Source organism: Ranitomeya imitator, chromosome 1, assembly GCF_032444005.1.
Source record: "Ranitomeya imitator isolate aRanImi1 chromosome 1, aRanImi1.pri, whole genome shotgun sequence".
Classification (NCBI taxonomy): domain Eukaryota; kingdom Metazoa; phylum Chordata; class Amphibia; order Anura; family Dendrobatidae; genus Ranitomeya; species Ranitomeya imitator.
Window position 1 is genome coordinate 396,157,305 of NC_091282.1, and position 13,068 is coordinate 396,170,372.

Genomic DNA, 13,068 nt, shown 5'->3' on the forward strand with positions numbered 1-13,068 from the left:
ACGGGGAGGCATGCATACAAGGACAGAGAGTCATGCATACAAGGACAGGGAGCCATGCATACAAGGATGGAGATGGGGAGCCATGTACACAAGGACAGGGATGAGGGGACAATGCATACCCAGCTTATACTCAAGTCAATATGTTTTCCCAATTTTTCGGGGCAAAATTAGGTGCTTCGGCTCTTATACTCGGGTCGACTTATACACGAGTATATACGGTAATTAGGTTTTGAGCGACTTTGATTATAGATAGATATATAGACAACAATGTCTACTGGCTCTTCTTGCTATGAAAAAAGATGAATAGTGCAAGGGTAATCTGAAAATAATAGATAAAATGACTGAGTTCCTGACTTACCATTAAGCCAAGGTACAGCATACTCTGTCCTTACGTAGCTTAGTTGTTGGGAGTGTCTACATACGATTGGCTCACTTCCAAGGAAGGTAAAGGATGTTCCAGAGTACAAATCTCCATCTTTTCAGAAAAAAAAAATTAAAAAAATGAAATATATTAATTTCTCTTTTCCCAGATATACATTACACATACTGTGGGCGAAAAAAGTATTGAACACATCACCAATTTTCTTAGTAAAATATATTTCCAAAGGGTGCTATTGACATGAAATTCTGACCAGAGATTGGAATCCACCCAATCCACAAAGGCAAAAAAAAAAATCAAAACATAGATGTCTATAAATATAGATGTGTAATGATGAGAAATGACAGGGGAAAAGTATTGAACACGCTTACTGAAATTAATTTAATACTTCGCACAAAAGCCTATGTTGGGGATGAGAGCTTCAAGACGCCTCCTGTGTGGAGAAATTAGTCACATGCATTGCTTAGGTGTGATTTTTGTTCAATTCTTCCACACAAACTTTTCAAATCCTGAAGGTTTTGTGGGCTCCTTTTATGTACTCTGAGCTTTTTGTTCCTTACATAAATTTCCTATTGGATTCAGGTCAGGCGATTGGCTGGGCCATTCTAGCAGCTTTGTTTTCTTTCTCTCAAACCAATTCAGAGTTTCCTTGACTGTGTGTTTGGGATCATTGTCTTGCTGAAATGTCCACCATCGTTTCATCTTCATCATCCTGGTAGATGGCAGAAAATTTTCTTTAAAAAAAAAAAAAAATGTCCTCCCTTCAATTCTATGAAGTTTGCCAGTGAAGTGTGTTGAAAAACAGCCCCACACCATGATGTTCCCACCTCCAAACTTCACTGTTGGTATGCTTTTTTGGGGTGATATGCAGTGCCTTTTTTTACTTTACACATGGTGTGTATTATGGCATCCAAAGAGTTCAATTTTAGTCTCATCTGACCAGACTATATTTTACCAGTATTTCACAGGCTTAAGAATTATACCTGCCAATTCCAGTCTTTCTGCAGCTCTCCACAGGTGGTCCTTGGCTCTTAAGGTACCTTCACACTAAGCGACGCTGCAGCGATACCGACAACGATCCGGATCGCTGCAGCGTCGCTGTTTGGTCGCTGGAGAGCTGTCACACAGACCGCTCTCCATCGACCAACGATGCCGGTAACCAGGGTAAACATCGGGTTACTAAGCGCAGGGCCGCGCTTAGTAACCCGATGTTTACCCTGGTTACCATCGTTAAAGTAAAAAAACAAACACTACATACTTACCTACCGCTGTCTGTCCCCGGCGCTCTGCTTCTCTGGTCTGGCTGTGAGCACAGCGGCCGGAAAGCAGAGCGGTGACGTCACCGCTCTGCTTTCCGGCTGCCCGGCGCTCACAGCCAGACCAGAGAAGCAGAGCGCCGAGGACAGACAGCGGTAGGTAAGTATGTAGTGTTTGTTTTTTTACTTTAACGATGGTAACCAGGGTAAACATCGGGTTACTAAGCGCGGCCCTGCGCTTAGTAACCCGATGTTTACCCTGGTTACCAGCTAAGACATCGCTGAATCGGCGTCACACACACCGATTCAGCGATGTCAGCGGGAGAGCCAGCGACGAAATAAAGTTCTGGCCTTTCTTCCCCGACCAGCGACATCACAGCAGGGGCCTGATCGCTGCTGCGTGTCACACTGGACGATATCGCTAGCGAGGACGCTGCAACGTCACGGATCGCTAGCGATATCGTCTAGTGTGACGGTACCTTTAGACAACTCTTCTGATAATTATTTTCACTCCTCTGGGTGAAACCTTGTGGGGAGCATCTGGTCGTACCCAGTTTATGGTGAAATTATGTTCGTTCCATGACTGGATTATGGCCCCAACTGTGCTCACTGGAATCTTGAATAGTTTAGAAATTCTTCTGTAACTAATGCCATGACTATGTTTTGCAACAATAAGGTTACAAAGGTCTTGTGCTCACTGGTTTCTTGTGTGGCACCTTGGCAATCAGTTGAGCCAGCTGAAATTTTTCACTAAGGGTATGTTCCCACGGTCAGTAAACGCTGCGGGTTGGACGCTGCATACATCCGCAGCAGCTAGATGTTACAGCATATTGGATGGGATTTCAAGAAATCCCATCTCCACTATGCGTGCACCGGCGCCCACGGCTTCCCTGCGGAGACAGACGTGCGGTGCGCCTTTCCAAACCACAGCAAGTCTATTTATCTTGCAGAGACGCTCAATTTCCACAAGATAAATATCATCCGTCCTATTTATAGGATGCGATGAATCCGCACTGTTTAATGAACACATGCGGAATCACCTGCGCTCAAAAGCCGGCAGCGCTTTGGACGGAGTGAACATGTGCTGCATCCAAAGCCCTGCCTAATACTGACTGTGGGGACGTAGCCAAAGTGGCTCACTAAGTGGCAGGATTGCTTTCTAAATACTGATACATTTCAGGTGGTGTCATGATTTTCCATTGCTTTATGCACCTCTGTTTCTTCATGTGTTCAATACTTTTTCAGAGTTTTATTTCTCATTATTACACATAATTTATGGACATCTATGATTTCTTTGCCTGTGTGAATTGGGTTGTTGCAGACATCTGATGAGAATTTAATGTCAATAGCATCTTTAGAAATACATTTACTTTGAAAATTGGTGTTGTGTTCAATACTCATTTTATATGTATGTATACACACAGTTTGTTTTCAAAGCATTGCAACATTAAACAGTACAAACATTAAGGCTGTGTGCACACGATGCAGATTTGGTGCAGAATTTTCTGCATAAAATCTGCACTAAATCTGCATCTCCTGGCAGAATCCGCAGGTGCGTTTTTGATGCGTTTTTTACCAATGGATTTCTAGTATGGAGGGGTGCAGAAACGCTGCAGAACTGCACAAAAGAAGTGACATGCACTTCTTTGAAATCTGCAGCGTTTCTGCGCAGATTTTTCTGCACCATGTGCACAGCTTTTTTTTTTTTCACATTGATTTACATTGTACTGTAAATCACAGTGCGGATCTGCAGCGTTTCTGCTGCAGAAAAATCTGCTGCAGTTCTGCACTAAATCTGCATCGTGTGCACATACCCTAAAAGAGGAAAAAGGGGGTACTGTGCATATATTTTAGAACATACTCATGTCTTTGGAAAAGTAGGAATGTATTGACTTTTCGGTTTATAATACAAACATAATACCAAGTAGTTAATGGTGATACTGCATCCCAATCTTTAGCAACAAACTAGATCCATTAAAACAGGAAGATAAAAAACACAAAAACATTTTAGCATGACCCATTTCCGAAGCACTACCAGAAATAAGAAAAAAAAAAGCACACCACTAAAGAGGACAAAATAAATCCTGCATTTGGCTGAAAGTATGTGTATATCACTAGGCTATTTTTAAAAGCTCTCTCGAGTCACTAAAGAAGAACAAGCATTTGAAACTAATAAATACAGGTATTTTGCCATTTATTTTTTTATATAGCTCATGCACATTATTAGATTAAAGAAGAGATCATATTCATGGCCACTTACCAACCATTACTGAAGTGTAACTTTGTGCAGGGTCAAATGGACACTTTCCTCTTCCATCTTCATTTTTGCCCAAGAGCTTAAACTTATTTAATTCCTATAATGGCATACAAAGCAATTTAGGATAAAATGACCAAAATAATGACCATGTTCCTGTAATAGAATTCTATAGAGAGAAAAAGATGTAGTCTGCATATTAGTTTTACTGCCTCACGATTCCTGGTATATACAGTATCTGCTTCCCGGTAGCAAGCGTACATCTTACTATCCCGTGTAAACAGGTGACAACTTAATAGCACTAACCAGAATGTCGCAGACTGGCTGAAAAGCATTGGTTCCACACACGAACAAAGCACTCTCATTATATGGCTGCAACACACGAATGTAGTTCAGACACTCAGTCTACAAAAGATAGATAGGTATCATTAGGAAACAGTATAGTAGTGAAAAAACCCAAAACAGCACAGGTTAATAAGTAGCCACTTCCACATCTAGTAGCTAGAGCAAATAACATAATACACATGGTAATAAAGGGAGTATAAAAAGTATGTGAGTGCACACTGCCAAATCATAACACTGCGCACGCTGTGATCATTCTCCAGTATCCTCGATGGTTACGTGATCACATGAATGCCATTTGCAAGTGTGCGGTACCGTTTTTATATTTCTGTCAACATAGCTGTATGAGGTTTTATTTTTTTGGTAGACGAGCTGTCGTTTTGAATGACAACATTAATTTTAACATACAAAATACTGAAAAATTGAGAAAAAAAAGTGGAATAAAATAACATCAAAAAAGCCTATTCAAGTGCAACCCAAGAAATTTTAGCAGGTGATCACATCATGGGACACCAATGAAAGCCGATGTGCACATGAGCACCAGCAACCTCTACTTTTAAACATATTTGACAGAGACAGACAACAGCATTCAACTGGTTATCAGCAGTGATCGATCTCAGCTTTGGACACAGATTCAGGCTGTGTACCTCAGCAGGCCCCCACTGTGAAATCTCTACTCCTGTACATCATTTTGCATCAATGGGATAAAAGGTTTAATGTAAAGAGTACATTTTCTATTATATTCTGGCGGGGGGGCAAAAAACTGAAAATTGCATGTTACAACTGTAATGAAAAACAAAAACACCATACAAATGTTTTTAAAAACTTGAAATTCACAGATTTTCTTAACAAGCTTTTAAAATTGTGAGAAGATGCCCTTATAGTTAAAATGCAAAGTACCTGTTTGGATTTACCCTTTCGAAAACACTCGTCCTTTTTCCCTTCTGTAACCTTCCAGTAAGCCTAGGTAGAAATTATGTATGGTTACAAATAAGCCTAACCGTACCCATTCTGTATAGATGTACAGTACATTGAAAAACAGTCTAGAAGTTATAAACATTGCAGCTCAGAGAAAAGTCATGTCTGCTAATGTAACGGTTTTAATCAGTAGTTTCCTGGCTGGCTATCTCTGCTGGGTCTTCGCCTGCTGGTCTGTCACATTTTATTACAGTTTTATTCTACATATTTGCCAAATTATTAAAGCTTTTGAATTTTAAAATTCTGGATTAAAAAGGGATTTAACTATATTTACGGGCAATATGTAGCGCATGCATTCTAGGTTTCCAAGACAAAATGTGTTCTGGAGATCTAAGTGGACAGAACAAACCTAGCATTTGCATCTTCATGGGAACATCAGAACCAATAGCCCGCTTCCTAAAACCCGTCAGCCAAGGCGTCCAACAGAGCACAATAGCTATTCCTCAGATCCTGTCAATGTGCACTTGCTCAGTCAACTTTGGAGTTGCGACTTGTGAAATGTTGTGAGCATGAACATTAACCCCTTAAGCCCCGAGGGTGGTTTGCACGTTAATGACCGGGCCAATTTTTACAATTCTGACCACTGTCCCTTTATGAGGTTATAACTCTGGAACGCTTCAACGGATCTTGGCGATTCTGACATTGTTTTCTCGTGACATATTGTACTTCATTTTAGTAGTAACATTTATTCGATATAACTTGCGTTTATTTGTGAAAAAAACGGAAATTTGGCGAAAATTTAGAAAGTTTCGCAATTTTCCAACTTTAAATTTTTATGCCCTTAAATCACAGAGATATCTCACGCAAAATACTTAATAAGTAACATTTCCCACATGTCTACTTTACATCAGCACAATTTTGGAACCAAAATTTTTTTTTGTTAGGGAGTTATAAGGGTTAAAAGTTGACCAGCAATTTCTCATTTTTACAACACCATTTTTTTTTAGGGACCACATCTCATTTGATGTCATTTTGAGGGGTCTATATGATAGAAAATACCCAAGTGTGAGACCATTCTAAAAACTGCACCCCTCAAGGTGCTCAAAACCACATTCAAGAAGTTTATTAACCCTTCAGGGGTTTCACAGGAATTTTTGGAATGTTTAAATAAGAATGAATATTTAACTTTTTTTCACACAAAATTTATTTCAGCTCCAATTTGTTTTATTTTACCAAGGGTAACAGGATAAAATGGATGCCAAACATTGTTGTACAATCTGTACTGAGTACGCTGATAGCCCATATGTGGGAGTAAACCACTGTTTGGGCGCATGGCAGAGCTCGGAAGGGAAGGAGCGCCATTTGACTTTTAAATGCAAAATTGACAGGAATTGAGATGGGACGCCATGTTGCGTTTGGAGAGCCACTGATGTGCCTAAACATTGAAACCCCCCACAAGTGACACCATTTTGGAAAGTAGACACCCTAAGGAACTTATCTAGATGTGTGGTGACCACTTTGACCCACCAATTGCTTCACAGAAGTTTATAATGCAGAGCCGTAAAAATAAAAAATCATATTTTTTCACAAAAATGATCTTTTCGCCCCCAATTTTTTATTTTCCCAAGAGTAAGAGAAGAAATTGGACCTCAAAAATTGTTGGCCAATTTGTCCTGAGTACGCTGATACCCCATATATGGGTGTAAACCATTGTTTGGGCGTATGGCAGAGCTCGGAAGGGAAGGAGCGCCATTTGACTTTTCAATGCAAAATTGACTGGAATTGAGATGGGACGCCATGTTGCGTTTGGAGAGCCCCTGATGTGCCTAAACATTGGAACCCCTCACAAGTGACACCATTTTGAAAAGTAGACCCCTTAAGGAACTTATCTAGATGTGTGGTGAGCACTTTGACCCAACAAGTGCTTCACAGAAGTTTATAATGCAGAGCCGTAAAAATAAAAAATCTTATTTTTTCACAAAAATGATCTTTTCGCCCCCAATTTTTTATTTTCCCAAGGGTAAGAGAAGAAATTAGACCACAAAAGTTGTTGTGCAATTTGTCCTGAGTGCGACGATACCCCATATGTGGGGGTAAACCACTTTTTGGGTGCATAGCAGAGCTCGGAAGGGAAGGAGCGCCATTTGACTTTTCAATGCAAAATTGACTGGAATTAAGTTAGGACGCCATGTTGGTTTGGAGAGCCCCTGATGTGCCTAAACATTAAAACCCCCCACAAGTGACACCATTTTGGAAACTAGACCCCATAAGGAACTTATCTAGATGTGTTTTGAGAGCTTTGAACCCCCAAATGTTTCACTACAGTTTATAACGCAGAGCCGTTAAAATAATTTTTTTTTTTTTTTTTTCGCAAAAATTATTTTTTAGCCCCCAGTTTTGTATTTTCACAAGGGTAACATAATAAATTGGACCCCAAAAGTTGTTGTCCAATTTGTCCTGAGTACGCTGATACCCCATATGTGGGGGGGAACCACTGTTTGGGCGCATGGCAGAGCTCGGAAGGGAAGGAGCGCCATTTGGAATGCAGACTTAGATGGATTGGTCTGCAGGAGTCACGTTGCATTTGCAGAGCCCCTGATGTACCCAAACAGTACAAACCCCCCACAAGTGACCCCATATTAGAAACTAGACCTCCCAAGGAACTTATCTAGATGTGTTGTGAGAACTTTGAACCCCTAAGTGTTTCACTACAGTTTATAACGCAGAGCCGTGAAAATAAAAATTCTTTTTTTTTTTCACAAAAATGATTTTTTAGCCCCCAGCTTTGTATTTTTACAAGGGTAACAGAATAAATTGGACCCCAAAAGTTGTTGTTCAATTTGTCTTGAGTACGCTGATACCCCGTATGTGGGGGGGAACCACTGTTTGGGCGCATGGCAGAGCTCGGAAGGGAAGGAGCGCCATTTGGAATGCAGACTTAGATGGATTGGTCTGCAGGCGTCACGTTGCATTTGCAGAGCCCCTGATGTACCCAAACAGTAGAAACCACCCACAAGTGACCCCATATTGAAACTAGACCTCCCATGGAACTTATCTAGATGTGTTGTGAAAACTTTGAACCCCCAAGTGTTTCACTACAGTTTACAACGCAGAGCCGTGAAAATAAAAAATCCTTTTTTTTCCCACAAAAATGATTTTTAGCCCCCCAAATTTTTATTTTCCCAAGGATAACAAGAGAACTTGGACCCAAAAAGTTGTTGTCCAATTTGTCTCGAGTACGATGATACCCCATATGTTGGGGTAAACCCCTGTTTGGGCGCACGGGAGAGCTCGGAAGTGAAGGAGCACTGTTTTACTTTTTCAATGCAGAATTGGCTGGAATTGAGATCGGACGCCATGTCGCGTTTGGAGAGCCCCTGATGTGTCTAAACAGTGGAAACCCCCAATTATAACTGAAACCCTAATCCAAACGCACCCCTAACCCTAATCCCAACTGTAACCCTAACCACACACCTAACCCTGACACACCCCTAATTCTAATCCCAACCCTAATCCCAACCGTAAATGTAATACAAACCCTAACCCTAACCCTAGCCCTAACCCTAGCCCTAACCCTAACCCTAATGGGAAAATGGAAATAAATACATTTTTTTTAATTTTATTATTTTTCCCTAAGGCTAGGTTCACATTGCATTAGGGAAATCCGTTTAGCACTAGCGGATTGCGCTAACGCAATGTCTTTTTAGGTGTCGTGTTTAGTGGTCGCGTTAACGTCCCCGCTCTGGAAGATCGGGGATCGGACCTCGGGCGCGCCGCGGACGCTGCAAGCAGCGTCTGAGGCGCGCCACAAAAGAACGGCACCTTGCTAGCGCGAGCCGAAAATGGCACGCTCTAGCGATGCGCTACACCCGAAAATCACATTGCTGTCAATGGTTGTGCTAACGGACCCGTTGCACGGCGTTAATTGTGACATTTTCGCCGTGCAACGCTGTCCGTTAGCGTTAACCCATTAACGCAATGTGAACCTAGCCTAACTAAGGGGGTGATGAAGGGGGGTTTGATTTACTTTTATAGCGAGTTTTTTATATCGGATTTTTATGATTGGCAGCCGTCACACACTAAAAGACGCTTTTTATAGCAAAAAAGTTTTTGTGTCTCCACATTTTGAGACCTATAATTTTTCCATATTTTGGTCCACAGAGTCATGTGAGGTCTTGTTTTTTGCGGGACGAGTTGACGTTTTTATCGGTTACATTTTCGGACATGTGACATTTTTTTATCGCTTTTTATTCCGATTTTTTGTGAGGCAGAATGACCAAAAACCAGCTATTCATGAATTTCTTTTGGGGGAGGCGTTTATACCGTTCCGCGTTTGGTAAAATTGATGAAGCAGTTTTATTCTTCGGGTCAGTACGATTACAGCGATACCTCATTTATATCATTTTTTTTATGTTTTGGCGCTTTTATACGATAAAAGCTATTTTATAGAAAAAATAATTATTTTGGCATCGCTTTATTCTCAGGACTATAACTTTTTTATTTTTTTGGTTATGATGCTATATGGCGGCTCGTTTTTTGCGGGACAAGATGACGTTTTCAGAGGTACCATGGTTATTTATATCCGTCTTTTTGATCGCGTGTTATTCCACTTTTTGTTCAGCGTTATGATAATAAAGCGTTGTTTTTTGGCTCGTTTTTTTTTTTTTTTTTCTTACGGTGTTCACTGAAGGGGTTAACTAGTGGGCCAGTTTTATAGGTCGGGTCGTTACGGACGCGGCGATACTAAATATGTGTACTTTTATTGTTTTTTTTGTTTTTTTTTTATGTAAAGAAATGTATTTATGGGAATAATATTTTTTTTTTTCTGCTTTATTTAGGAATTTTTTTTTTTTTTTTTTTTTTACAAGTGTGGAAATTTTTTTTTTTACTTTTTCACTTTGTCCCAGGGGGGGACATCACAGATCACCGATCTGACAGTGTGCACAGCACTCTGTTAGATCGGTGATCTGACATACAGCCGGGCAGGATTAGAGCTGCAGCTGCAGCCTGATCCTGACCCGGAAGTGCTCCCTGCAGGACCCGGATGCAGCCCGGCGGCCATTTTGGATCCGGGGACTGCAGGGAGAAGACGCTCGGTACACGGTGAGCACATCACCGTGTACCGATCGTCTCAGGGAAGCCCGCAGGGAGCCCTCTCCCTGCGCGATGCTTCCCTGCACCGCCGGCACACCGCGATCATCTTTGATCGCGGTGTGCCGGGGGTTAATGTGCCGGGAGCGGTCCGTGACCGCTCCTGGCACATAGTGCCGGATGTCAGCTGCGATAGGCAGCTGACACCCGGCCGCGATCGGCCGCGCTCCCCCCGTGAGCGCGGCCGATCGCATATGACGTACTATCCCGTCCATGGGAATTAAGTCCCAGGTCACCTGGACGGGATAGTACGTCATATGGGATTAAGGGGTTAAAGGGAACCTGTCACCTGAATTTGGCGGGACCAGTTTTGGGTCATATGGGCGCGGTTTTTGGGTGTTTGATTCACCCTTTCCTTACCCGCTGGCTGCATGCTGGCTGCAATATTGGATTGAACTTCATTCTCTGTCCTCCATAGTACACGCCTGCACAAGGCAAGATTGCTTTGTGCAGGCGTGTACTATGGAGGACAGAAAATGAACTTCAATCCAATATTGCAGCCAGCATGCAGCCAGCGGGTAAGGAAAGGGTGAATCAAACACCCGAAAACTCCGCCCATATGACCCAAAACCAGTCCCGCCAAATTCAGGTGACAGAGTCCCTTTAAGACTATTGAAAAGTAAGACGTCGCTGCACAGGCTGATGATGGTCCCCATGTAAGCAGGGTAGTGATTAGCCATTGTGTGATTGTTTTTTATACCGGCTAAAATATAATAGCTGTCAAAAACACATCTTCCCACATGCACCGGGAATGTGCCAACAATATGCAAACAGCATGGAGACCGAACGATTGTCACGCAACCGATCATTCAACCCAAATAGAGGTCACAAGCGGCAAGTGGCTTGTTCTATCGGCCATCGAGGCTCGTTCAGGCAGGAAACCTAGCTGTATAGGTCAGCCCATACAGTGTACGAGAGATCAGGTTATGGAAAACTGCAGCCTTGCTCCCAGTCATTATTTATGGATCTTTGAATTATTCATTGAAATACTTACTAATCTTTGCCAGATATACAGTGCTGTGCAAATTAATTGGGACAAAGCATTTTTTAAGTAAAATCTTAGTTGGCTACCAGTCAGTGATTCAAACCAGTTTTAATATATAATAAATAAATCTTGGTCAGCTAGCCAGTGGAAAAAGGTAATTTTCAGAATTAGTATGTAACAGTGCATTATAACATTTTATTTTTTTTGCTTTGTCCCAATTAATTTGCACAGCACTGTAAGTAGTCTTCAGCTGTGTGCCTTTTTTTCACCCCAATGAAAACAGATAAGTGTACAAAAAAAAAAAAAAAGAACCACTTACCTCTTGCTGCTTCTCTGATATATTTAGTGAATTCACTGCAAAAATCACTTCACGGGCTCCAATGTACAGAATATCCTTGTTGTCACTTAGTAACAATGATGAATAGTTATATACATCTTGCACTTGAAAACGAGTAAGGCTGATTTCTGCAAAAAAAAAGGTGGAGGGTACAGTAGATGTTAATTACATACAATATATTATACAAGCACACATATACACTTGGTGGAAATAAGTATTTGATCCCTTGCTGATTTTGTAAGTTTGCCCACTGACAAAGACATGAACAGTCTATAATTTTAAGGGTAGTATAATTTTAACCCCTTTACCCCCAAGGGTGGTTTGCACGTCAATGACCAGGCCAATTTTTACAATTCTGACCACTGTCCCTTTATGAGGTTATAACTCCGAAACGCTTCAACGGATCCTGGCGATTCTGACATTTTTTTCTCGTGACATATTGTACTTCATGATAGTGGTAAAATTTCTTTGATAGTACCTGCGTTTATTTGTGAAAAAAAACGGAAATTTGGCGAAAATTTTGAAAATTTCGCAATTTTCAAACTTTGAATTTTTATGCAATTAAATCACAGAGATATGTCACACAAAATACTTAATAAGTAACATTTCCCACATGTCTCCTTTACATCAGCACAATTTTGGAACCAATTTTTTTTTTTGTTAGGGAGTTATAAGGGTTAAAAGTTGACCAGCAATTTCTCATTTTTACAACACCATTTTTTTTTAGGGACCACGTCTCATTTGAAGTCATTTTGAGGGGTCTATATGATAGAAAATGCCCAAGTGTGACACCATTCTAAAAACTGCACTCCTCAAGGTGCTCAAAACCACATTCAAGAAGTTTATTAACCCTTCAGGTGTTTAATAGGAATTTTTGGAATGTTTAAATAAAAATGAACATTTAACTTTTTTACACAAAAAATTTACTTCAGCTCCAATTTGTTTTATTTTACCAAGGGTAACAGGAGAAAAGTTGTTGTCCAATTTGTCCTGAGTACGCTGATACCCCATATGTGGCAGTAAACCACTGTTTGGGCGCATGGGAGAGCTCGGAAGGGAAGGAGCGCCGTTTGACCTTTCAATGCAAAATTGACAGGAATTGAGATGGGACGCCATGTTGCGTTTGGAGAGCCACTGATGTGCCTAAACATTGAAACCCCCCACAAGTGACACCATTTTGGAAAGTAGACCCCCTAGGGAACTTATCTGGATGTGTGGTGAGCACTTTGACCCACCAAGTGCTTCACAGAAGTTTATAATGCAGAGCCATAAAAATAAAACAAAATTTTTTTCCCACAAAAATTATTTTTTAGCCCCTAGTTTTGTATTTTCCCTAGGGTAACAGGAGAAATTGGACCCCAAAAGTTGTTGTCCAATTTGTCCTGAGTACGCTGATACCCCATATGTGGGGGGGAACCACCGTTTGGGCGCATGGGAGGGCTCGGA

General features: G+C 41.2%; 1 protein-coding gene across 6 annotated transcripts in view; it reads right to left on the bottom strand.

Annotated features, from left to right (window-relative positions):
• The window catches only part of SEMA4D (semaphorin 4D), a 160,823-nt gene that overhangs the window by 86,342 nt on the left and 61,413 nt on the right, over positions 1–13,068 (bottom strand). For all 6 annotated transcript variants that reach the window (XM_069762237.1, XM_069762242.1, XM_069762250.1 and 3 more), the window contains 5 exons: positions 11,605–11,750; positions 5,132–5,194; positions 4,196–4,294; positions 3,896–3,989; positions 359–475 (listed from right to left, as the gene is read on the bottom strand). In XM_069762237.1, coding sequence (XP_069618338.1) covers positions 359–475; positions 3,896–3,989; positions 4,196–4,294; positions 5,132–5,194; positions 11,605–11,750 — 519 coding nt within the window. The remainder of the gene's footprint in view (positions 1–358; positions 476–3,895; positions 3,990–4,195; positions 4,295–5,131; positions 5,195–11,604; positions 11,751–13,068) is intronic.